The sequence below is a fragment of the Hypanus sabinus genome, chromosome 29 (genome assembly GCF_030144855.1).
Source record: "Hypanus sabinus isolate sHypSab1 chromosome 29, sHypSab1.hap1, whole genome shotgun sequence".
NCBI lineage: Eukaryota > Metazoa > Chordata > Chondrichthyes > Myliobatiformes > Dasyatidae > Hypanus > Hypanus sabinus.
Genome location: NC_082734.1, coordinates 34,911,549 through 34,938,196, shown reverse-complemented (window position 1 = coordinate 34,938,196; position 26,648 = coordinate 34,911,549). Strand labels below are relative to the sequence as shown.

The following is a 26,648-nucleotide window of genomic DNA, read 5'->3' as shown; positions in this document are numbered from 1 at the left end:
TGCAAGTGTAACCATGTTTTCAGCATCAACATAGCGTGCCTACAACTTACTGACTCTAACCTGTACACCTGTGGGACGTGGGAGGAAACCCAGACTATCACAGGGAAAATGTATAAATTCCTTACAGACTATGGTGGACATCAACTCAAGTCAAGTTTATTGTCATTTAACTATATACATGTACATAGAAACAAGACAACGTTCCTCTGAACCAGGGTGTAAGGCACAGGAACACACACAACACATGATAATTTATGAAGGTAAGGATAAAATCTACAGATGATTCACAGATAAATAACTAACTAAAGTGCATTAATATTAAATATTGCAAGGTACAGAACAGACTAACTAGTGACACTTTGAATATTATATGGCAGGGAGTTCAGAAGCCTAATGGCCTGGGGGAAGAAACGGTTTCCCGTCTTGACTGATCAGTGATCACTGGCGATGTAAAGCCACCTCTTGGCTTCAACTTCCCACTGTTCTTCAGATCCTTTACTTAACCAGCTAGTCTGTTTGACTTCTTCATTTGACCACCGGTTTCTTCGGTTAAGAATGTTCTAGAATTTCCCACCATCCTCAGTGCATTGAAGATCTTTCTGGCATCAGCTCAAATGTCAGGGCAACATCCCTCACATCTCCACCCCCCCCCCCCACCCCCATCTGCCCTGCCAAGCTCTTTAGTCATCTGAAATCCTTCCCAAATGGGAGGCTTACCCAGGATACCCATCCTCACACCTTATTCCAATGCCATTAGGGTCATTCTACACTACACTCAACTCCAGCCTACACAGAGTAAGTGTTGGTCAGACCACATCCAGTGTACGGTGAGCAGTGTTGGCACCCTTATCTAAGGGAGGAATGTGCTGGCACTAGAGGGGTTCCAGAAAGTGTTTACAGGAACAACCTCAGGAATGGAAGATTTAATATGTGAGGAGCATTTGATGGATCTGGGCATTTAGGGTTCTGGATTTTAGAAGAATGAGGAGGGATCCCGTTGAATCTTGCCAAGTATTGAAAGGCCTAGGTCGGGGGTCGGCAACCTGCGGCTCCCGAGCCATTTGTGGCTCTTTCACCTCTGTGCTGCGGCTCCCTGTGGCTTTGGGAAATAATTGGTCAGTATTTAATTAAAATGTATTTTATGTTAGTTTGTTAGCTTTTGAAATGTAATTATGGTGATCTTGTACAACCTAAGTGTAGCGACACATTTCCTGCCACATCTGAAACGGCTCACAATTAGCCAGCATTCCGGCTAAGGGAGATAGCCTACGGGGGTTTGTGAGTACGCGTCTTTTGCAGCATCTGCGTCCATGGGGGGCTGGGTTGAGGGAGGCTTAAAAGCAAGGCTGTTTAGTTCGAATAAAGCTATCTTTGACTGCAGTTTACTGACACCGCTACAACGTGTTTTTATCGCTGGCTGTCCAGACGGAAGGTGCTGAAACGCTTTGTCGCGTGTCTGGAAGAAGTGAAAACTTTCCTGGGCAGCAAAGGGCTCACCTTTCCTGAGCTGGAACAGCCAGAGTGGCTGGAAAAGCTACACTTCATGGTAGACATGACAGCGCACCTGAACACGCTGAACACAGCTCTTCAGGGGAAAGGACGTACAGCCCTGCACATGTTGGAGGATGTTTTGGCATTCGAGCGCAAGTTGACAGTGCTTGCCAGAGATTTACAGAAAGGCACTTTGTCTCACTTCCCCAATTTGAGAGAGTTCAAACAAGGTCACGACATGATAATTTCGGAGTATTTACATTCTGCAATCATCGCAATGCAAACATCGTTTGGGAAACGCTTCTGTGAGTTCAGAGAGGAAAAAAACACATTATCCTTCCCGGTCACTCCCTTAAGCATCGATCCTTCCCTACTGAATACGACTGCATTGGCAGGTGTGAGTCAGCCTGATCTTGAGATGGAACTGGCCGTCATAGCCGACAAAGACATATGGGTGTCCAAGTTTAGACGCTTGACAGCAGACCTTGAAGATGTTGCCCGTCAGAAGGCCGTTCTTGCTCAGAAACACAAATGGAGTGATATTGAAAACCTCACAGATGACAGCTTGCGATCCTGTGTAAAGATGAAGGTGACATCATACAGCCCTGATGTGCAGACGCTGTGCGCTGAGGTCCAGGAGCAGAAATCCCATTAACCAAGTATGATAAATATTTTAATTGCCTATTATTTTACTTATATTCATATTTTTTCATTGTTCAGTGAAATAGTCCTTTCATTTTTCAGGATGACAGCTGGCTGACGTTATTTTTGGTTTGCTGCTGGCGGAAAATTTAAGTTCGGCGTTTTTCATAAATACAAGAAGGACTCAAATAGACATTGAATATTTTACTTAAAAGTAACTTTCAACCCAACGTCTTTTTTTCGGAGTTCAAAATGTTTTTGTTGCATGCAGAAATGTAATTTCGTTTTCTCTGCAGGAGTTCATCAATTTCATAAATGCAACACATTATAGTTTGTTTATACATAGCATAAAGGCAAAAAAAACGTTGTATGCAGTGTTATTTCATTTTAAATGTCAAACGGGTTTTGCGGCTCCCAGTGTTTTCTTTTCTGTGGGAAACGGGTCCAAGTGGCTCTTTCAGTGGTAAAGGTTGCTGACCCCTGGCCTAGGTAGAGTAGATGTGGAGAGGATGCCTCCTAAAGTGAGAGGGTCTAGGACCAGAGGACACAGCCTCAGCAGAGAGGGATTTCCTTTTAGACAGAGATGAGGAGGAATTTCTTTAGCCAGAGCCAACCTGCAATTCATTGCCACAAATGGTTTTACTTGGTGCAGATTGACAGATTCTTGATTAATAAGGGTATCAAAGATTACAGGGAGAAGGCAGGAGCACGGGTTGTGAGGGATAATAAATCAGCCATGATCAAATGGTGGAGCAGGCCTGAAAGGATGAATGGCCTAATTCTGCTCCAACGTCTCTTGTTCTCATAAATGGGTCGCCCAGTTAAGGCAGAGATGAGGATGAAGTCCTTAGGTCAGCGAGTGACCTGTGGAGATGGAGACATTGAATATATTCAGGGTCAACACAGACTTTCGTTGGACTATAGGGAGGAGAGGGTTATGGAGAACAGATAGAAAATGGCACTGAGGCCAATAATCCAATTGGCTGAGCTGCTATTGAATGGCAGGGGTAGGCTGGAGAGGCTAAGCAACCAATGAGGCACATGCACACACACACGCACGTATACATACACTCACACACACACACACACACACACACACACACGCACGCACGCACGTACACACACACACACACACACACACACACACACTCGCACGTATACACACACACACACACACACACATGCACGCACGCTCTTGCATGGGTAGATTCATTTAGCGGAGGAGCTGATCTCACCATCGAGCTCGTCGAGTGGGATCTGCCCGAAGATCTGGAGGTAGGGTCTGTAGAAGACCCTGCGGAAGATCCAGCTGATCCGGGTCTCTGTGTGGTGTAACAGCCCCTGAGTGGTCACTCCGTAGGCCATGAGCCAGACGCCCAGGAAAAACAGGAAGAAGAAGACATCCTTGATCTAGAAGGGATATGGTGGATTGTTATGAGTACTGGGAAGTGTTCCAGATTTCCCAACCCCTCACTGTTCCAACAAACATTCTGCTGGAACATACACCTGCAGGAAATCACAGATGCTGCTTAACCCAAACACGAGGAAATCTGCAGATGCTGGAAATTCAAACAACAACACACACAAAATGCTGGTGGAACGCAGCAGGCCAGGAAGCATCTATGGGTAGAAGGGTCCTGACGAAAGGTCTCGGCCTGAAACATCAACAGCGCTTCTCCCCATAGATGCTGCCTGGCCTGCTGTGTTCCACCGGCATTTTGTGGGTGTTGTTGCTACTTAACCCTCTGTGTTTATCCAGATTCCCAACGGTCTTCTCTATCGTCAAAACTCCACAATATTAGACACAGGTGTTGTCTCACACATTTCTAGAGTCTTAACTTACTTACAAAAATGGAAGAGACGCTTTAGCCCCTGGCGTCCATGCTGGATTTCAGAGCAGTCCTACTAGGCCCATTCCCTCTTCACTCTCCCGTAACTGTCCTCGCTTCCTTGTTTTCCCACCTTCCACTTGCACTAATGGGTTGTTTACAGCGGTCACTGAACCTTTTCATGGATGTGGGAAGATGCTGGAGCATCCTGGGGAAGTCACATGGCAACAGTGGGAACATGGGAACACCACACCGTACCTGGGTCGGGGAACTGAGAGGCAGCATCACTGACTACCGTGCTGCCAAACCCTGTTCCATCCTTGTAATCTATGGTGTATTTAATATTTCAGTAATATAATATCTGAGTAATATTGTAAATATACAGTTTGATTAAACATTGCTTACTTAATCAATTTGTATGGGTTATATGTAAGAAGTATTTGAATGACACACATCATTATGCCACCACGTCATATGTGAGTGCCTCACTAAAAGTTAAACAAGAGTAGACCTGTATCCCCCCAGCGGCTGTGTTTTTCTTTCATTTAGTTTCAGAAATACAAAACAGAACAGTAAATCTCTTGAGTACTCCCTGTGCAACACTAATATATCCCATCCTCTCTCTGTGTAATGGGGATACGTCTCCTCCTACATCATGGTAACATGGATACACACACTCTCCTCCCTTTGAGATGCAAAGGGACTGGGAAGTCCTTGTGCAGGATTCCCTAAAGGTTCATTTGCAGATTGAGTCCGTGGTGAGGAATGCCAATAAGATGTAAACATTCATTTCAAGAGGACTAGAATATAAAAGCAAGGATGTAATGTTGAAACTTTACAAAGCACTGGCGATGCCTCACTTAGAGTATTGTGAGCAGTCTTGGGCCCCTCATCGTAGAAATGATGGGCTGACACTGGAGAGGGTTCAAAGGAGGTTCATGAATATAATTTCCAGGATTGAACGGTTTGTCATATGAAGAACATTCAATGGCCCTGGGTCAGTATTCACTGGAATTCAGAAGAATGAGGGGTGACCTCATTGAAACCTATCGAATGGTGAAAGGCCTTGGTAGAGTGGATGTGGAAAGGAATATTTCTTATTGTGGGAGAATCTAAGACCAGAGGACACAGCCTCAGTATAGAGGGGTGTCCTTTTAGAATGGACATGAGGAGGAATTTCTTTAGCCAGAGAGTGGTGAATCAATGTTATTTGTTGCCATAGGCAGCTGTGGAGGCCAAGTCTTTATGTATATTTAATGTAGAGGTTGTTAGCTTCTTGAGTGGTCAGGGAATGAAGGGATATGGAGAGAAAACAGGAGACTGGGGCTGAGACTGAAAATGGATCAGCCATGATGAAATGGTGGAGCAGACTCGATGGGCCAAATGGCCTAATTCTGCTCCTATATCTTATGATCTTATAACACTGATATTGTATGCACCTTTCTCCCCCACCCCCCGAGAAACACTGATATTCCTCTTCCCCCATCTTCTCCCTGATCCTCTTGCCCCCTCAGGTCTTCCCACAACTCTTGCACTCACCATTTTCCCCACAATGATGATTTTCGGTCCCAGTTGTTTGTGAACAGCGAAGATATGGACCAGGCGGAAACAGAAAACCATGAAGTCCAGGCAGAGGACCACCCGGCCTATTTCGTACCAGCCCCTGAACATCCTGCGACAGGAAAAGGCAAAATTCAGAGACAGCCCCTCACTGGCAATGCCAGAACGTTCAATGGCCTGACATGCTGATCCTATGAGTCGGTTTCAGCCTGACAGCAGTAGACAGAGAAGAAAGGGTGGGGAGGGAAGAGAGAGATGCACGGGAGGGAGAAGGTTGTGGAGAAATGGGGGGAGAGGACTGGGGAGAGATGAGGGAGAGAGGTTGGATTGCAAAGGGAGAAAGAGTGGGCAGAGAGAGTTGAGAGAATGAGAGTCAAGAAGGTGAGGGAGGGAGTAACAAAGGTTGGAGGGGGAGGGGAGAGAGAGGTTGGGATGGAGAGTGAGTAAGAGGATGAAGGAAAGAGATGGAGGATGGAAAAGGAGAATGGCGTTTGTAGAGAGGGTGGGAACAAGAGTGGGAGAGTAGGCAGGTAGGTGGGTGGGATGCAGATGGGGCAGGAGGGTCGAGATAAAAAGGACATGTAGAGGGAGGAGAATGAGAGAGGCGGATGAGAGAGAAGGGGAGTGGAGGGACATTGGGGGTCAATAACCAACAATGTGATGACTCACCTTGCAGAGACCCCAAGGATGAAGAGGCCAATGGCTAGCACGTCACAAATGTTCCACATGTCCTGGAAGTACAGCTTCACCTTCTTCTGCACCGGGACGTCCATGCTGACAAAGAACGTCTAGGCAGACAGTACAGGCTTCAGTGCCAGAATATCACCCCAAAACACCGCAGGCGGCCAGCCCCTGAACCAGTCAGGGGTTTAAAACAGCTCACCCCAAAACACCGCAAGCGGCCAGCCCCTGAACTGGGCAGGGGTTTAAAACAGCTCACCCCAAAACACCGCAGGCACCCAGCCCCTGAACCGGGCAGGGGTTTAAAACAGCTCACCCCAAAACACCGCAGGCACCCAGCCCCTGAACCGGGCAGGGGTTTAAAACAGCTCACCCCAAAACACCGCAAGCGGCCAGCCTCTGAACCGGGCAGGGGTTTAAAACAGCTCACCCCAAAACACCGCAGGCGGCCAGCCCCTGAACCGAGCAGGGGTTTAACTGGTGGGTTTGGAATCACATACAGGCAGACAGAGTAGCTCACTCTCTCTGACCTGTATTTACATATTGTTGTGTTAAAACAATTGCCTGATTACACTTCAGATAAATCCTGACAAAAGGTTTCAGCCTGAAACATTGACTGTTTATTCATTTCCGTATAGAATACCTGACCTGCTGAGTTCCTGCAGTATTTTAAGATCATAAGACATAGCAGCAGAATGAGGCCATTCGAACCACTGAGTCTTCTCCACCATTCCATCATGGCTGATCTATTTCTCTCTCAACCCCATTCTCCTGCCCTGTAACCTTTCACGCTCTGACTGACCAAGAATCTATTAACCTCCGCCTTAAATACACCCAATGATTGGTCTCCAGAGACACCTGTGGCAATGAATTCCACAGATTCACCACCCTCTGGCTAAAGAAATTTCTCATCTCCATTCTAAAGTGACATCCCTCTATCCTGAGGCTCTGCCTTCCGGTCCCGGACCCCCTTACCATAAGAAACATTCTCTCCACATCCACTCTGTCTAGGCTTTTCAACACATTTTGTGTGTGTTGCTCTGGATTTCCAGCATCTCCAGAATCTTGTTCTTAATGTTTTAAGGAATAGCCTTATTTGTCACATGTACATCAAAATATGCAGTGAAATATGTTGTTTGCTTAGACAACAAACACTGTCTGAATATGTGCCACACTTGTGACATCACCATGCATACCCACAACTTACTTACTAACCTTAAACGGACATCTTTGGAATGTGTGAGGACACTTATGAAGTGGGACATTCTGAAACAGTGAAAGACGCTATTCCTGCTGAACTGGCGTTTTTGCCTTCAGTGATGGTGACACTGTCAAACATTCAATGCCACTTCAGCAGCCCTGCTATGATTACAAGACTATGTGAATATACAAAATAATGAGGTGGTATTCAGAGGCTGATAGACCGTCCAGAAATCTCATGTCAGAGCAGAAGAAAGTGTTTCTGCTTCGTTGAGTGTGGGTCTTCGCCAGCCCTGCTCCTCAACACCTCGAGGAAGTGTCTCGACGTACAGCATAATGGAAGCTCTCTTTGAGTGCTGGATAGGGTACATTTGGGGAGGATGCCTTCTCCAGCTGAGGGATCAACGTTTTAGACTAGAAGACAGAGATTAGGAGAAATTTTTTCACTCAGAGATCGAGGAAGCTGAAATTCTCTGCTCTGGAGAAATGTGATGATTTAGCCACTGACTTCAGAGGCCAGTAGAATTCTGGATGTACAGGGAATGAAAGGATATGGGTATAATGAGGTTGAGTTTATTAGGAGTTGTTAGGTCATTGATTAGTTTTACACAGTTTTACAAGAATAATAAACAAATCTGTACAAGTGTACAATGGAGAGCATTCTCAGCCTGGAGAGGAGGCTCCAACACACAACGGCCTGCTCCACTAGCGAGGACACCTTCAACTGGCATTGCCTCAAGAGGGAGGCGACCCTCACCCTCTGTGACATACTCTGTCCTCAGTACTGCTTCAGAGAGGAGGTACAGGAGCCGGAACCCACACTCAGCTATTCAGAAACAGTCTCTTCCCCTCTGACATCAGATTTCTGAATGGCCCATGAACCTGTGAACTCTAGCTCATTTATTCCTTTATTTTCCATTATTTATTTTGTCTCATATCTATGGCAATTCTATGCTTTTGCACTGTACTGTTGCTACAAAACAAATTTTGTGTCATACAAGGTGATAATAAACCTGATTCTGCATTTGATTTTGACCAGTCATGATCTAGACAAGTAGTTCAAAGTCTCTATTCCTGTCCTGGTCCTCAGTCGTCTTTGTGGCCGATCCACTACCGTGAATATTGTTATCTATTTTATCCCACCACCTGTGAGTCTTTCTCATGTCCATAATTGTATTAGCTTTGAATGCACCTACATGGGGTAGTCTGGAATTCACTGTAAAAGGTTTCCAAAAGGAAGCTGGCGAGGAATAATTTGCAGAGCTCAGGGGAAAAGATGTGCTTGCATTGGGGAGGGTCATGAGAATGATTATGCAAATGGAAGAGTTAACATACTGTGGCGAGCAGTTGGTCCATAATAACAGATGAGAAAGCTTGTTAAACTCAATCACAGTTTTATTGTTATAAAACAGGCCGGGCACCGTGACCCAGAGAAAAGAACCACTCAGTCTCATACAGACGGGGGAGGAGGCTCACAAATACTCCCCAAGCCAAACTGCAACAATGGGTGAAATGGAACTTCCCACCATAATCCTACAGAAGCATTTTAACACAAGAACAGACCATGTTCTCCCCCAGAGCTTCACAATATGAAGAGCGTTTGATGGCTCTTGCTAGATGTGCTTGCTAGAATTTATAAAAATGGGAGAAGGGGGGAATCTTATCAAAACCCATCGAATGCTGAAAGGTCTAGATAGAGTGGACTTGGAAAGGATGCATCCAGTAGTTTAGAACCAGAAGGCAGAGCCCCAGAATACAAGGACATCCCTTTAGAACAGCAGGAATTTCTGTAGCCAGGGTGATTAATCTGTGGAACTTGTTTCCACAGGTGGCTGAGCAGACTAAGACACTGGGCACATTTAAAGCAGAGGTTTTTGATTAGTAAGGATGCCAAAGGTTAAGGGGAGAAGGCAGGACAATGAGCCATGATAGAACAGCAGAGCAGACTCGATGGGCCGAATTGCCTAATCCTGCTCCCATGTCCGATGGTCTTATGGAAGAGCGGAGGAATAAGACTGGTGATTCTTTCATGGGGAGCTATCATGCGAAAGATCGAGATTCATTTACTTCTCACGGGTACATCGACACATACAGGGCATGCAGGGGACAAGCCACAAGTGTCGCCAGAGATTCCAGTGCCCACAATACTCGACATCGGGCAGGTGTAGGATAGTTAAAAAGAAAATGGGGGCAGGAACAAAAAGCACAATACCGAACTCAACGAGGTGTTTTGGTACAAGAAGGCCTTTGTGCTCTTGCACATGAAAGACCAAGTTGGCATGCTGACACAAGCAATCAGAAAAGCAAATAGGTTCTATTGCTGAATCGTATTTGTAGTGGCTAGATTCTAATGCCAAGGGCCTGCAGTACACAGATAGGGAAATCTTGCTACGAGTGTGACATTCCAACTGGGCATTGTGTACAGTTTTGGTGATGGGCTAATGAGCCTCTTTCTGCACCGGAAGCACCAAATCACACTAAAATTGTAGCTTCTGGTTGCTGGTGAGGATTCTGACTGAAGTGGATTTAACAAAAGCCAGTCCAGTTCCCATTGAGTATGGAGGCAGAATGCAAACTGAATTCCTCTCTCAGAGGATCCGCTGGCTGGTTTGCTGGTGGAGAAGTTGTGAGTCACCCCACCCCCTTAAAATCAGAATCAGAATGCTCCTGAAATATTGAGTGTGTGTCCTTACACATCTGGAGAAGAAGGATGCTTTCGTGAGAATGCTGTTCTTGGACTACAGTTCAGCATTCAACACAATAGTTCCATCCAGGCTCGACAAGAAGCTCAGAGACCTCGGCCTTGACCCTGCCTCATGCAGCTGGATCCTGGACTTCCTGTCAGATCACTGGCAGTGGGCTCCCTCACCTCCAACCCTCTGACTCTCAATACAGGATCCCCTCAGGGCTGTGTACTGAGTTCCCTCCTTTACTCTTTGTATACCCATGACTGTATTGCCATCCACAGCTCTAATCTGCTAATTAAATTTGCCAACAATAATACATTGATTGGCCTTATCTCATACACTAACGAGGTGGCCTACAGGAAAGAAGTCATCTCTCTGACACAGTGGCGTCAAGAAAATGAGCTCTCCCTCAATGTTGCAAAAACAAAGGAGCTGTTGTGGTTACAGGAGGAATGGAGACGGCTAACCCCTATTGACATCAATGGATCTGGGGTTGAGAGGGTAAACCGCTTCAAGTTCCTTGGCATCCACATCACTGAGGACCTCACGTGGTCTGTGCACACCAGCTGTGTGGCGACAAAGGCACAACAGCGCCTCTTTCACCTCAGACAGTTGAGGAAGTTTGATATGGGCCCCCTAATCCTAAGAACTTTCTACAGGGGCACAGCTGAGAGCATCCTGACTGGCTGCATCACTGCCTGGTGTGGGAACTGTACCTCCCTCAATCACAGGACTCGCAGAGAGTGGTGCGGACAGTCCAGTGTATCTGTAGTTGTGAACTTCCCACTATTCAGGACATTTATAAAGACAGGTGTGAAAAAAGGGCCAAAGGATCGTTGGGGACCCGAGTCGCCCCAACCACAAACAGTTCCAGCTGTGGCCACCCAGGAACTGGTACCACAGCATAAAAGCCAGGACCAACAGGCTCCGGGACAGCTTCTTCCACCAGGCCATCAGACTGATTAACTCATGCTGATTTGAATGTATTTCTGTGTTACATTGACTGTTCTATTTATTATAAATTACTATGATTGCACATTGTACATTTAGATGGAGACGTAATGTAAAGATTTTTACTCCTCATGTATGTGAAATTTGTAAGAAATAAAGTCAATTCCTTAGGCTCCTGTACCTCCTCCCTGGTGATAGTAATGAGAAGAAAGCATGTTGTGGATGATGAGGGTCCTTAATGATGGATGCCACCTTCCTGAGGCATCAAAATCTGAATTAGAATCAAGTTTATTGTCACCGTGGCAAAGGTACGGTGCAATACATAAAAAACTACAACTTACAATAAGAAGTATAAAAATAAATAAGTAGGGCAAAGAGAGAGCAAAATGTGAAGGTAATATTGATGGATTCACGGACCATTCAGAAATCTGATTGTTTTCAGAGGGGAGAAACTGTTCCTAAAATGTTGAATGCATGTTTTCAGGCTCCTGTACCTCTTCTCTGATAGCAGTTATGAGAAGAGGGCATGTCCTGGATGGTGAAGGTCCTTAATAATAGATAATGGCTTCTTGAGGCATCACTGTTTGAAGATGTCCTCGTTGAGGCTCGTGCCCATGATCGAGATGGATGAGCTTAGATTCAGCCCACTAAGGCAGAGAGAGCTGGTTTCTCAGAGGTGATCAAACCCTGTCCCATTGTCTCAGGTGAAGGTGCAAGATGCATGCTTTCAAAGAAGAGAAAAGAGATGTCTACCCCTCAACCAATATCAGTATCAGTATAGAAGTAGCAAGACAGTGTAGCGTTCCCGCATTGTCTGTAAGGAGTTTGTATGGGTTTCCTCCAGATGTTCCAGTGCTGTACCACATCCCAAAGATGTACATGTCAGTGGGTCAGTTTCATGTTTCCTACAGTGAGGGACTCTAGGACCAGTGAGCGGAGACTCTAAATAGGTAGGTGTTCATTTTGAACAGAGATGAGGAAGAGGCTCACATGCCCACTTGTGCTGGCAGCCTTTTGCACATTCTCACAAACCTCTGAGTGAAGGCTCCCCTCATGTTCCCCTTAAACTTTTCACTTTTCACCCTTAACCCATGACCTTTGGTTGTAGTCCCACCAACCTCAGTTGTAAAAGCCTGCTTGCATTTACCCGATCTTTACACGTAATTTTGTATACCTATATCAAATCTCCTCTCGATCTTCTACATTCTAAGGAATAAAGTCCTAACATATTCAATCTTTCCTTATAACTCCTGTCCTCCAGACCCAGCAATATCCTAGTAAATTTTCTCCGTACTCTTTCAACCTTGTTTACAACTTTCCTGTAGGTAGGTGACTGAAACTGCACACAGAACTCCAAATTAGGCCTCACCCATGTCTTATACAACTTCAACATAATATCCCAACACCTGTATTCAATTCTTCGATTTATAAAGGCCAATATGCCAAAATCTTTCTTTACGACCCTATCCACATGTAACATCATTTTTAATGAATATTGGGGTATCCTTCTGTTCTACCACATTTCTCAGTACCCGACCGTTCACTGGGTAAGACCTATCCTGGCTGGTCCTACCAAAGTACAATTCCTCACACTTGCCTGCATTAAATTCCATTCGCAATTTTTTTAGCCCATTTTAGCTGGTCCAATCCTGTTGCAAACCATGATAGACTACCTCACTATCAGGTACACCCCAAATCTTAGTGTCATCCACAAATTTGCTGATCCAGTTAGGCACATTATCATCCCGATCGTTGATACAGTTGACAAACAACAGACCCAGCATCGATCCCTGTAGTACTCCACTAGTCACAGGCCTCCAGTGCATTTATCTACTACCACTCTCTGGCTTCTCCCACAAAGCCAGTGACTGATCCAATTTACTACATAATGCTGAATGTCGAGTGACTGAACCTTCTTGACCAACCTTCCATGTGGGACCTTATCAAATGTCCTGCTAAAGTCTATGTGGACAACCTCCTCTGCCTTGCCTTCATCAACTTTCCTGGTAACTTCCTCAAAAATCTCTACAAGATTGGTTAGACATGATTTACCACACACAAGTCCATGCTGACGATCCTTAATCAGACCATGTCTATCCAAATACTCATATAGCAGAACCTTTAGACTACCTTCCCATAACTTTTCCCCCGCTGATGTCAGGCTCACTGGCCTATAATTTCCTGGTTTATTTTTAGAGCCTTTCTTGAACAGTGGAACAACATTAGCTATCTTCCTAACCACTGGTAGCGCACCTATTGTCGACGATGATTTAAACATCTCTGCTAGGGCCCTGGCAATTTCTGTACTTGCCTCCCATAGGGTCCGAGGAAAAACCTTGTCAGGCCCTGGGGATTTATCCACCCCAACTTGCCCCAGGACAGCAAACACCTCCTCCTCTGTAATCTGTACAGGGTCCATGAAGTGGATAATGCTTTGCCTCACTTCTGTCTTTGTCTGTGCCCGGCTCCTGAGTAAATACGGATGCAAAAAGTTTACTTAAGATCTCCCCCATCTATTCTGACTCCACATGCGGATTACCATTCTGATCTTCCAGGGGACCAGTTTCGTCCCTTGATATATTTTTGCTCTTAACATATCTGTAGAATCCCTTGGGATTTTCCTTCACCCCTCATTCTTCTGAATTCCAGTGAGTAGAGGCCCAGAGTATCAAACGCTTCTCATATGACTGGCCTTTCATCCCAAAATCATTTTTGTGAACCGCTTCTCCATTTCAGGAGGACATTTTAGAAGGCTGCAAAAAGTGTCCCTCCCATAAATCTTGGTCCCCACAAACCCCAAGCATCTTGGCCTTACCTGTCGAATCTCCTCAAACACGATTGTGAGGACCCAGATGTACAGAATGAGTTCCATGTTGGACGGGCCCATGGGAAATAAGTCCACGATTAAGATATAAGCAAAGAGGAACAGGAAGGCGAAATACATGATGACGTTCCCAAAGAACGAGGCCACTGGGGTCCCCCAGAACTGCTTCCACCTGATCATACAAAATGGCCTCCTATTTCTGGATTTTGTTTTGACGTCCACCTCATTGTCTCTGCCACAGAAAGAAGAAACATGGTAACATTTGGTGCCTAAGTGATACCCAGCCAACCAATCTTTTTGCCACACATTCATCTGCCAAATCATCCTACTCTTACCCTCACTGGTATGTGACACAGGCAGCAATTGGAGCTTACTACCCTGCGACCCTGCTTTGCAGCCCTCTGCTTAACTCCCTATATTCTCTCTTCAGGACCTCCCCCTTTTCCCACCCATGTCATCGGCACCAGTATGTACCACGGCATCTAACTGTTCATATTCCCCCTTTAGAATGCTGCGGAAACTCTTAATAGCAACAATCTGCTAAGCGAGCAGTTGTTAACTAGAGAAAACCTGTATGTGGTTCCAGTAAAGCCTGACTCACATCAGGCAGCATCTATGGAGGGGAGAACAGTCAATTTTTCAGCCCTAGACCCTTCATCAGTTATGGAAAGGAAGTTAGAATCTATCCCTCTGTAGATGCTACCTGACTTGCTGAGTTCCTTCAGCATTTTGTGCATGCTGCTTACTATTTCCAGCATCTGCAGAGTCTCTTGTGGAAATGAGGATTTCTCTACATAGTTTGTACTTTTTTCACTGAGGCTAGGGGAGATAAAAACCAGAGGACATGGGTTAAGGGTGAAGGGGGAAAAGTTTAAAGGGAACATGGGGGGGTCTTCTTCACACAGAGAGTGGTGGGAGTGTGGAGTGAGCTGCCAGATGAAGTGGTGAATGCGGGCTCACTTTTGACATTTAAGAAAAACTTGGACAGGTACATGGATGGGAGGGGTTTGGAGGGATATGGCCCAGCTGCAGGTCAGTGGGACTAGGCAGAAAAATGGTTCGGCACAGCCAAGAAGAGCCAAGAGGCCTGTTTCTGTGCTGTAATGTTCTATGGTTCTGCAGGACATATTGAAGGAATAATTCACACAGTAGGTAATGATCAGATATATTAAATGCAAAAAGGGGTAGATTATGCTGAACTTTTATGAGGCCACAACCAGAAAACTGGGTTCAGTGGTTCCTGTTGCTTGGTACAGATCTGAAGGCCAGGAAAGAGGTCCTGCAGGTCACGATGTCCAATAAATATCCTTCTGTCCTAATCCCTTTAATTTGGTCTGTTGTCTTCTCTGCACTGATGATTGAAATACTACTTAAATGCTGTGAGACCCACTCTGTTGTCATTGGGTGGTGGCAAGGGTGTTTACTGGAACAGTTCCCAGGACGAAGGGATCAACTGGAGAGGGAAGCAGAGTTGGGAGGAGAATGGATAAAAGGGTCAAGCTTTGGATAGGGGAGACAAAGTAGAGATGTGTCCGTTAGATGATGGTTCTAAGGGTAGACAGATTGAAGGAGTTGGCAAGAGATGCAGAGTAATAACTGTGAGAAGGTATTGTCAATCCCTCATTGCTATAGTTAGGAGTCCCCACCTTACCAGTAGCACTCCATCTATGGTGATGAAGTGTTTTGAGAGGTTTGTTATGAATCAACTGTTGCCTCAGCAAGGACATAGGCCCACTGCAATTTGCCTATCGCCACAGTTGGTCTACAGTGGATGTGATCTCGTTGGCTCCTCATGAGGCCTTGGATCACCTGGGCAATACTAATACTTATGTCAGGCTGCTCTTTATTGACTACAGCTCAGCATTTGACATAATCATCCTACAGGTCTGATCAAAAAAAGCTCCAAAACCTGGGCCTCTATAGCTCCCTCAGCAACTGGATCCTCGAGTTCCTCACCGGAAGACCACAGTTTGTGCGGATTGTAAACAACATTTCTACCTCACTGGTAATCAACACTAGTGCACCTCAAGGATGTGTGCTTATCCCTCTGCTCGACTCTCTCTACATCCATGACTATGTGGCCAGGCACAGCACAAATGCCATCTATAAGTCTGCTGACAACACAACTATTGTTAGCAGAATTACAGGTGGTGACGGGAGGGCATAGAGCAGCGAGGTACATCAGCTGGTTGAGTGGTGCTGCAGCAACAACCTTACATTCAATGTCAGTAAGCCTAAAGAATTGATTGTGGACCTCAGAAAGGGTAAGAAGAGGGAACACATGACATTACTCAGAGAGGGATCCGAAGTGGAAAGGGTGAGCAATTTTAAGTTTCTGGGTATCAACATCTCTGAGGATCTATCCTGGGCCCAACATATTGATGAAGTTACAAAGAAGGAATGACAATGGCTACATTTCATTAAGAGTTTGAGGAGATTTGGCATGTCACCAAATACACTTGCAAGTTTCTACAAGTATACTGTTATGTACTCGTGACACATGACAGTGGTGCCCTTGTCACGTGACTGGGGTTGAAGCTGTACTGGACTTGAGGTGATGGTGGAATGACGTCATTTTCCCGCCAGTAGAGATCATGTGATGGGTTTTTTTTACAGGTTATAAAAGGTAGACCCCACCCTGTGAGGGGAGGGGCAGTTCGTGGCTGGATTTGCCAGGTTGACTTCATGCCACTGCATGTTTTAAGTGATGACGCAGTTTAGTTGAAGGATGAAGTTTTTATTTAATGCCTAAAGTTTAAAAGGTCATTGCCAGCAGGTTCTTTATGATTCTGTTAGTTTGAGAATTAGAGGAGAATGAAGATTGGAAGTTCGGAAGTTAAAGATCGAGGAGAATCGCTTTCTACGGCGAAACGGGGCCGACCTTTGTTTGATCCTTATTTGGAAGGATTTCGTTGACTATCTTCGTGTTAATCCCTAGGTTTAACTAGAAAGGATTGAAGGTAGTGGAGAAGGAAAGGTCAGTGCCTTTAAGCCATTCTGTTTCGTAAATTCTTCATGGGAAGTTCGATGTCGGGGATCGAAGCAAGCGACGTGAAAGAGAATTTAAATCGTCCTATAAAGTCTCTCCTTTTAAATGAACTGTGAGCATATCGAACTTTTGGCAATACCACTTTAAAGAACTGTTTTTGGCAATACCACTTTAAAGAACTGTTTTTGCAATATCACTTTAAGAACTGTTTGGGCTGCCGCTCAGCAGATGTTTCCGGTTACGGTAGTGTTTGTTTACTTTTGGGGGGTTTGTTTTCTGTGTTTAATAAACGTGTTGTTTGTTATAAGAAACCCTTGCCGAACTCATATATTTATTGTTGCCTGAATACGTAACAATACCATGTAGAGCATTCTAATTGGTTGCATCACCGTGAGGTATAGGGGGTAGAGGAACACTGCACAGGATTGAAATAAGCTGCATAAAGTAGTAAACTCAATCAGCTCTATCATGGGCACCAGCCTCCCCAGCATCCAAGGAGCAATGCCTCAAAATGGTGGCATCCATCATTAAGGACCCCCATTACCCAGGACATGTCCTGTCCTCATTGCTACCATCAGGGAGGAGGTACAGAAGCCTGAAGGCACACACTCAGTGATTCAGGCACAGCTTCGTTCCCTCTGCCATCCGATTTCTGAATGGACATTGAACCCATGAACAACACCTCACTATTTTCTTTCCCTCTCTTTGGACTACTTATTTAACTTTATACATCTATAAAATGAAATTCACAATTTTCATTATTATGTATAGCAATATACTGCTGCTGCATAACAACAAATTTCACTGTGTATGCCAGTGATATTAAACCCAATTTCTGATTCTGACTCGCTGTTTTGTGCAGTGAGTGATAATGACCGGGATCTCCATCAGAATGGTGCATGCTCAGATTCCATGCCTTTCACACTTCCTCATGACACTAAAGAAACTACTGAGGTCCACGCCAACTTTCAGAAAGAGCTTGAAGTTTCTAGGAATGCATATTACCAATAGCCTATCCTGGTCCAACTATGTGGAAGACATGACCAAGAAAAATCACAAAGATATGTACAAAAGGAGAGAGATTATGCTGAACTTTTATGAGACCACAACTAGAAAACTGGGTCTGGAAGTTACCACTATTTGGTAAGAACCTGAAGGTCATGGAGTCATACAGCACCTCTACTACCTCAGGAGGCTGGTGAAATTTGGCATTTCCTCTTTGACCTCCACCAACTTTTATCGATGTACCATAGAAAACATCCTACCTGGATTCATCACCACCTGGTATGGCAACTGCTCTGCCCATGACCACAAGAAACTACAGAGAACTCTCGATGACCTCTGTCAATACCTCTCATTGCTTTGGTAAAGCAGTCAGCATAATCATTCTCTCTTCCTCCCCCTTCCATCAGGTAGAAGATACAAAAGCCTGAAATCGCACATCATGACACTCGAGGACAGATTCTATCAAACTATTACAACACTATTGAACTGTTCCCCAGAATGATAAGATGGAATCTTGACATCGTGACCTACCTCATTATGGCCTTGTACCTATACTGCACTTTCTCTGTAAGTGAAACATTTTATTCTGTATTCTGTTATTGTTTTTGCTTGTACTCATCTTAATGTCCCGATGTGATGAAGTAAGCTGTATGTGAAACATGCGAAACAAAGTTTTTCACTGCACCTCAGTGCATAAAAACCAATTTGTCAATCCCATTCCCCCACCACCAGCATCATTGTCATTGGGTGATCATGGTCTCATGACCCTGATTGTTCTCGGCAATTTTTTCTACTGAAGTAGTTTTCCATTTCCTTATTCTGGGCAGTGTCTTTATAAAGCAGGTGACCCTCGCCATTATCAATACTCTTTAAAGATCATCTGCCTTGTCAGTGGTGGCATAACCAGGACATGATATGCACCAGCTGCTCATAGACCATCCACCACCTACTCCCATGGCTTCACATGACCCTAATCGGGGTCTGACCTGGTGCCATACCGTGCCCAAGGATGACTTGCAGGCGAGCAGAGGGAAGGAGCACCTTGCATCTCCTTTGGTACAGATATATTGCATCTCCAGCCCACCACCATCCAGTTTAAATTCCCTGTAACCTATCCTTTCTCAGACGCTCACCAATTTTCTTACTACCAATATATACTGTAGATAATTTACAGCAGCTAATTAATCTCCCAACCTACACCTCTTTAGAATGTGGGGGATAATTGGAGAATCTGGTCTTAGAGGGAACTTGCAAACTCCAAACAGGGAACAGCAGAATTCAGGGTTGAACTTGCTGCACCATGGCTACAACCAGTACAATCCAGAACTGGAAAATAAACATGACGGAAATAATGTTGCAGGTTACAGGGTAGAGTACGCTACAGACAGCCAGCAGTGTTCTGATGGGCTGAATGTCCTTTTGCAAAGCACATGAGGTGGTACGTTAGTGGAGCGGATAGCTTAATGGTATTAAAGTGCCAGACACCCAGAGTTCAATTCTGCTGCTATCTGTAAGGAATTTGTATGTTCTCCCCATGAATGTATGGGTTTCCTCCTGGTGCTCAGCTTTCCTCACATATTCCAAAATGTACAGGTTAAGGTTAGCAAGTTGTGGGGCTGCCCTGTTGATGCTCGAAGTGTGGCTACACTTGTGGACTGCCCCAGCACATCTTCGGACTGTGTTGATCATTGACACAAAATGACATATTTCATTGTATGCGTCAAAGATCAAATTAAATTTATTATCAAAGTACATCTATGTCATCATGTACAACCCTAAGATTCATCTTATTGATATATTTTATTGAGTTTCAATGAGCATGTGACAAACAAAGCTAATCTTTCATCTTTATCTATCCAAGAATCAGAATCGGTTTATTATCACCAGCACATGTTGTGAAATCTGCTAACTTGGCAGTCACAGTTCAATTCAATACATGGTGATATAAAAAGCAAAAAAAAAGTAAATCAATTACAGCAAATATATATATAAATAGATTAAAATAGTGCAAAAATAGAAATTATATATATTTTATAAAAGTGAGGTAGTGTTCATGGGTTCAATGAACATTTAGGAATCGGATGGCAGAGGGGAAGAAGCTGTTCCTGAATCGCTGAGTGTGTGCCTTTAGGCTCCTGTACCTCCTTCCTGTGGTAGCTATGAGAAGAGGGCATGTTCTGGGTGATGGGGATCTCTTATGAAGATGAAGATGACTTGGAGCTAGTACTGAAGATGGAGCTGATTAATTTCACAACTTGCTGCAGCTTCTTTCGGTCCTGTGCAGCAGTCCCCTCCCCCCATCATCAGTTCCCCCACCAGACAGTGATGCAGCCTGTCAGAATGCCCTCCACAGTACACCTATAGAAATTTTCAGGTGTTCCAGATGACAAACCAGATCTCTCCAAACTCCTAATGAAATATAGCTGATGTCTTGCCTTCTTCACTGCTGCATTAATATGTGGGACCCGGTTAGATCCGTAGAGATCTTAACATCCAGGAACTTGAAATGACTCACCCTCTCCACTTCTGTGGGAGCACTTCCAGCTTCCTGAACAAGGCATGACAAATCCTAATGTGAACTTGTCATTTGATGAATGACTATCCTGGAACTCCCTCTCCAGTTATACCCTCACCACATGGACAGTAGCAGCTCAGTTAGGCACTTCATAACCATCCATTGTGGGGCAAAAAGGGTAATTAACTTGTGATGGTAGGAGGTTTGCTGTCCAGGAAGTTCTGAACTCAAAGGTGTTAAATCCCGTCCAATATAGACAGCCACGGGTACCTTTGCTAAAGGGAGGTTATACAGTAGCTCCCGACTCTTGAATGGCTAGATCGCTACCTCCACAGTGTTTAGCTGTTAATACCCACTGTCTGAGTAGTCAGTCTCCCATCCCTGTCAAGGAAATACTTCCAGCCAACCAAGTTGTTTAAAACAGTCCATTTATATGTCGTAATACACTCTTAAACTTAGATAAAATTCTTAACGCTCATTTAAAACTCACAGAGGATTTCTATCTTATAAAAAGTTTTCCAAATTACTAACGATTTCTAAAACGCAAAGCATAGGTACAATTCATATCAGCTAAAATAACATACCAATGAGTAGGTAATGATCAAGATGTCGAAGGCAGAGGACTGTCTTTCTGTCATCTCTCTTCTCTTTCCTTCATCATTCTTAATAAGCCTGACTGCTGCCTTACACTGATACTGTGCTTTGCTAATTGCTGACTTCATACATGTGATTTTTTTCAGATACCTTTTCACACAAATGGTCTAAAAGCTTCTGGGGACAGAGATCCCGGGCATCCAAAGTTAACATTGTGAGGGCTGTCTCTCTGAGTAGACAAATCTCTAAGTTATTGATAGAATTTTCATGTGCTAAGTGATACTATCAGTTTGGTCCAAAAGCTTCCTTGAACTAAATAACTTAGAGTTGTCTGGTTTGGTGTTGGACAATTAACGTAACCCCACTGTTTTGCAGTATGTCTCCTCAGCAGCCAGCCCCACGCTTTGGGCCAGCATTCTTTGCTATGTCTTGTTTGTTTGTAAAGCTATCCTTTTAACTTCAGCCTAATTATTGGCTGCTGAACTGAAAACTGGTTCTTGTTTACAACAGGAAGCTGAGCAAAGAATATTGGTTGGGAGTTTAGCTTACTCAAAAACAATTCTTTGATGTCTGGAAGTGTCTGCTGCTGTATTAGAAACAGTGTTACAGTCCAGGCCAGTGCCCAGTGCTTGTGGAGGGGTCAGGTGGAGGTATACAGAGCGTGAAGTAAGGAGCAAGCAAGTACAAAGAATGTCACTCACCGAGAGCCCTCTGAAGCCTCAAGCAACATGTCGTTCTCGCTAGATTCCAGCTCAGAAGCTGAGCATCCTGTCACCTGGTCTTCTGTGTTACTCCTGTATACAAAACAGAACGTCAGTGGCAAATTTTAAAATATATCTCTATAACTAAACCTAACAGCATCGATGTAAGTAATACCAAAACCTGAGAGAGTGGCCTCATCAAACAAGCTAATACAGCCCACGGCTCCCCTACGGGGATGGTGGAATGAGAAGATGGGGCAAGAGGGAGGTGGCCGTGGCCACAGGAGCGTGGATGAGAGTCACACTTCCCAGTCAATGCTGCCAAACAAGAGGAACAGCTTTCATCTAAGCTAACTACAGAAAATGTTGGTCAGGAAGCCTCTGCGGAGAGGGAATTAAGGTCATCCTTTTACCTGAACTTGATGAGGTTGCTGTATATGAAAGGTGGGCAGAAGAAAGCGAGCATTAGCCTCCAGATCTCAGTGTTTCTGTCCATCTCGCCCCACCAGATCTGGCTCAGGAAGGCCTGTTGAAGAAAGGAGGGAGTAAGGGGGAGATGGAGATTAGTTCGCCCAGCACCACACTGAGAAAATCGCCAAAGTGTGGCTTGGACCGTCGTTCATTGTATTGCCTTCTTAGACCCCAAACATTCACATCTGGTTGGTGGACAGAGAGCAATGGATATACACTTATTAGGTACACCGATACACCTGCTCGTTAATGCAAATATCCAATCACTCTCAGGCCTGGGCCTCGCTGCCTCAGATTGCCACCCTGCAGCAGTCCTGCACCTTCAGGACTTCAATTCACACCGCAGAAAATGGCAGGTTGTCCAGGCAGTTTGAAAGCTGAATTCTGAAAGGGGAATTACAGGCTAATGATTACAGTGATCCTCTGCAATAGAGTCAACTGAAAGCAAATTAAGAAAGGTACTGGATGATGCTACAATTATCTCCATGCCGAACACCATGAATCATTGCCTAGCAAAGGACAAACAGGTGTTGATGCCAACCTCTGTGCCTCTGGTTGGAATGTATATTGTACCAGTAATTGTGAAAGTGACGAAGGCAGTGGTCTGACTCCAAGAACGTATCTGAGAAAGCTTCTGATAGGCTAATCAGGTAGTGATTTGTGAAATGTGGCTTCAGTGAGTATAAAGAGTCAGAATCTACTCTATGTGCATTAAGGTTATTGCATGAACATCAAGTGGGAGACAAAAAGCTGCTTGTAAAAGTAGATGCAAACTCCAAAGCCCAGCTGGATGAATGGAAGGCCAAAAAGAAACAAATGAGTCAATGTAGATTCAAAAACAGAGGATTTGTCAGATGTTGCTGAGGATGAGGAAACTGTGATGGACAATGGTCAGTAACTGTACTCTGTACACATGCCCATTTCAACACAGTCACATGTACACACACACACTGAAGCACATACATACACATATACAAACACACACGGAATCTCTCTCACTCACACACACACACACACACACACACACACACACACACACACACACACACACACACACACACACACACACACTAACAAACACAGAACTGCGGTTTTAAGTCAGGATACCCCAAGGCTAAAAGAGAAGCAGATATCTGGGAGTCAGTGGAGACCGTAGAGGAGGAAGGATTTCAGCCCAGAGCTAAATTCTCTGAACCCTCACTGGAAAGCCTATTCTAACACTTTTTGATGGCCCAGCAGAGGAGAGATGTGGCTTCTATGAAATTCCAAGGCCATCTGCTCAACAAGGTGACAATATTTTGAGCTATCTCCTCAGGTTCGAGAGGATGGCCCAGATATGGCAATGGCCGGAGAGGGACTGGCCTGCCAGCTAGTGCCACCACTGATGGGTAAAGCTCTCAAAGCCCACAATGGATGAAGGAAGGTCCAGCAACTATCCTGACTACACTGCTGGTTAAGTCTGATATCTTTTCAGAAACCTATCGTCAATGCTTCCATTCCTGCACTGTCCCACCAGGGGAGTTACCCACTGAGACATACCACCAGCTGAAGGGTCTCCAGTGATGGATTTGACCAGAGCAGAAGTCCAAGGTGGAGTCTGCTCAGGCCATTGTTTAGGAGCAGTTTCTTCCTCCAGACACCAGAATATGGGTCCAGGAGCACAAGCCAAGCAGGTGACTCACTGCTTGCCCTGCAGTACATCAATGCCGTCATCACTGCCATTATTCCAAAGCAACAGAGACTCTAACACTCCAAGGAACTCTCAGGGTAATGCTGCGGAATTGGGGGGTAGGAGAAATGAGCGCAAATAAACGAGGGTGGTTTATTTGTTACCATTGTCAGCAGCCCGGTTATAAGTCCTCTGTGTGTCAATAGACAATAGACAATAGGTGCAGAAGTAGACCATTCGGCCCCTCGAGTCTGCACTGCCATTCTGAGATCATGGCTGATCATTCACTATCAATACCCAGTCCCTGCCTTGTCCCCATATCCCTTGATTCCCCTATCCATCAGATATCTATCTAGCTCCTTCTTGAAAGCATCCAGAGAATTGGCCTCCACCGTCTTCCGAGGCAGTGCATTCCACACCTCCACAACTCTCTGGGAGAAGAAGCTCTTCCTCAACTCTGTTTTAAATAACTGACCTCTTATTCTCAATCCATGCCCTCTGGTACTGGACTCTCCCAACATCTGGAACATATTTCCTGCCTCAATCCTATCAAATCCTTTAATTATCTTAAATGTTTCAATCAGATCCCCTCTCAATCTCCTCAGTTCCAGTGTGTACAAGCCCAATCTCTCCAATCTCTTTGCGTAAGACAGCCCTGCCATCCCAGGAATCAACCTAGTGAATCTACGCTGCACTTCCTCAATTGCCAGAATGTCCTTCCTTAAACCTGGAGACCAAAACTGTACACAATATTCCAGGTGTGGTCTCACCAGGGCCCTGTACAAATGCAAAAGGACATCCTTGCTCTTGTACTCAATTCCCCTTGTAATAAAGGCCAACATTCCATTTGCCCTCTTCACTGCCTGTTGCACTTGCTCATTCACCTTCATTGACTGGTGAACTAGGACTCCTAGGTCTCTTTGCATTTCTCCCTTACTTAACTGTACACCATTCAGACAATACTCTGCCCTCTTGTTCCTGCTTCCAAAGTGGATAACTTCACATTTATTCACATTGAATGACATCTGCCAAGTATCTGCCCACTCACCCAGCCTATCCAAGTCTCCCTGTATTCTCCTAATGTCCTCTTCGCATGTCACACTGCCACTCAGTTTAGTATCGTCAGCAAACTTGCTGATATAGTTTTCAATGCCCTCATCTAAATCGTTGACATAAATCGTAAAGAGCTGTGGTCCCAATACAGAGCCCTGTGGTACCCCACTAGTCACCTCCAGCCAGTCCGAGAAACACCCATTCACTGCTACCCTTTGCTTTCTATCTGCCAACCAGTTTTCTATCCATGTTGAAACCCTGCCCCCAATGCCATGAGCTCTGATTTTACTCACCAATCTCCTATGTGGCACCTTATCGAATGCCTTCTGAAAATCTAGGTACACAACATCCACTGGCTTACCCTCGTCTAACATCCTTGTTACACCCTCAAAAAACTCCAACAGATTAGTCAAGCATGATTTGTCCTCCCAAGAGGCCCAAGTTGTCAGATATATGTTGTGTACCAAGGTAGGGGGAATGTGAAGATACTGATAATGACTGTAATGATAATGAGGATTGGAAAACAAGCAGACTGTGAGGAGAAAGAGCCCATGTTTATAATAGTCAAAGTTAATGGAAATCTATTAAAGCTCTTTTAGGCTACTTCCATACTAGACTGCATAAAATCGTAACTGAAGTTTTTTCTCTTCATTTTGATCCTCCGTCCACACTGAACCAGTGTTTTCCACCCCCGAAAATGGAGCTTTTCTAAAACATTCCCCAGAGTGTGTTAATCTGAAAACGCCGGTTGGGTGATGTAGTGTGGATGGGGTAACTGGAGCTTTTTCAAAATGCTGTCATGACGTGCCGGAACAGATGGTAGCGGCAGCGCGGCATTTCATTGTTTTCTTGAACGCAACCTCTAACACCACAACAAGAATGGCGGATGGCTTCAGGAGACTGTCCCTGAGCAGAATGTTACTGCAGCTTTGCAATACGACCCCCCACACAACCTAACAATTTCAGAACAGACGGCAACGAGACTGAAGCCAGAAGAGTTAGAAATGTACTCACCAAATACTTTGACCCATAACTTACTGAATAAATGAGTATACTCACTTTGCCCTGTTTTTTGTCCTTGCTCATATGAAGGTGGTTTACCTATTTATGCAAGTACTTCTCTGACAATATCTATGCAACAGCCTAATGTAACAAGATAATACTGATACAGACATGTTTTATACATATAACAAGGTGCTTTATTAATGTATTGCTTGTGCAAACATTCAATAGATGCAATTGTCACTACTTCCAAAATGTCATTTTTAAGTAGTAACTTATGTTTGGCATAGACATGAAAATGTCAAGGCCATAAAGGAAAATTGTAAGTTTTACTTTTACTCAGGAAAAATAAAATCACTTTTGCCCAGTAACTCGTTTTATTGCACATATTAAATACAGCAAAATAATACAGAGAGAAGTGACAAAAGTAAAGGCAAACAAATGAGGTAACAGCAGATTTCACTTTTGCCCAGTAACAAGTCTGATTGCATTTAGTTGTAGCTGTCGTCCCTTTCATCGGTGAAGAGACTATGGCTGTAGGAAATGGGTTAGTCCAGCGTTAGTCAGTCTTTCAGTGTTCGTCGTCAGCTGGGTCATACTGTCCGTGAACTCCCCGTCGGTTGCCTCCATATGCTCCAGTATTTGTTTGTTTAGTTTTAAGTCCTCCTGCAAGAGAGCCAGCAGCTGTCTGTCGTTTGGAAATTTCCTTTTAAGTTTTTCCAGTCTGTAACTGAACAAATGTGCTCCAAGTCTTTCACGGTGAGATTCAACTCCAAGCATGTCA

At 44.6% G+C, this 26,648-nt stretch overlaps 1 protein-coding gene across 2 annotated transcripts in view; it reads right to left on the bottom strand.

Moving 5' to 3' along the window:
* Positions 1–26,648, bottom strand: part of LOC132383235 (transient receptor potential cation channel subfamily M member 4-like) — a 115,691-nt gene that overhangs the window by 23,404 nt on the left and 65,639 nt on the right. For both annotated transcript variants that reach the window (XM_059954154.1, XM_059954155.1), the window contains 6 exons: positions 22,083–22,195; positions 21,670–21,762; positions 13,857–14,097; positions 6,192–6,310; positions 5,502–5,634; positions 3,369–3,543 (listed from right to left, as the gene is read on the bottom strand). In XM_059954154.1, the coding sequence (XP_059810137.1) occupies positions 3,369–3,543; positions 5,502–5,634; positions 6,192–6,310; positions 13,857–14,097; positions 21,670–21,762; positions 22,083–22,195 (874 nt within the window). The remainder of the gene's footprint in view (positions 1–3,368; positions 3,544–5,501; positions 5,635–6,191; positions 6,311–13,856; positions 14,098–21,669; positions 21,763–22,082; positions 22,196–26,648) is intronic.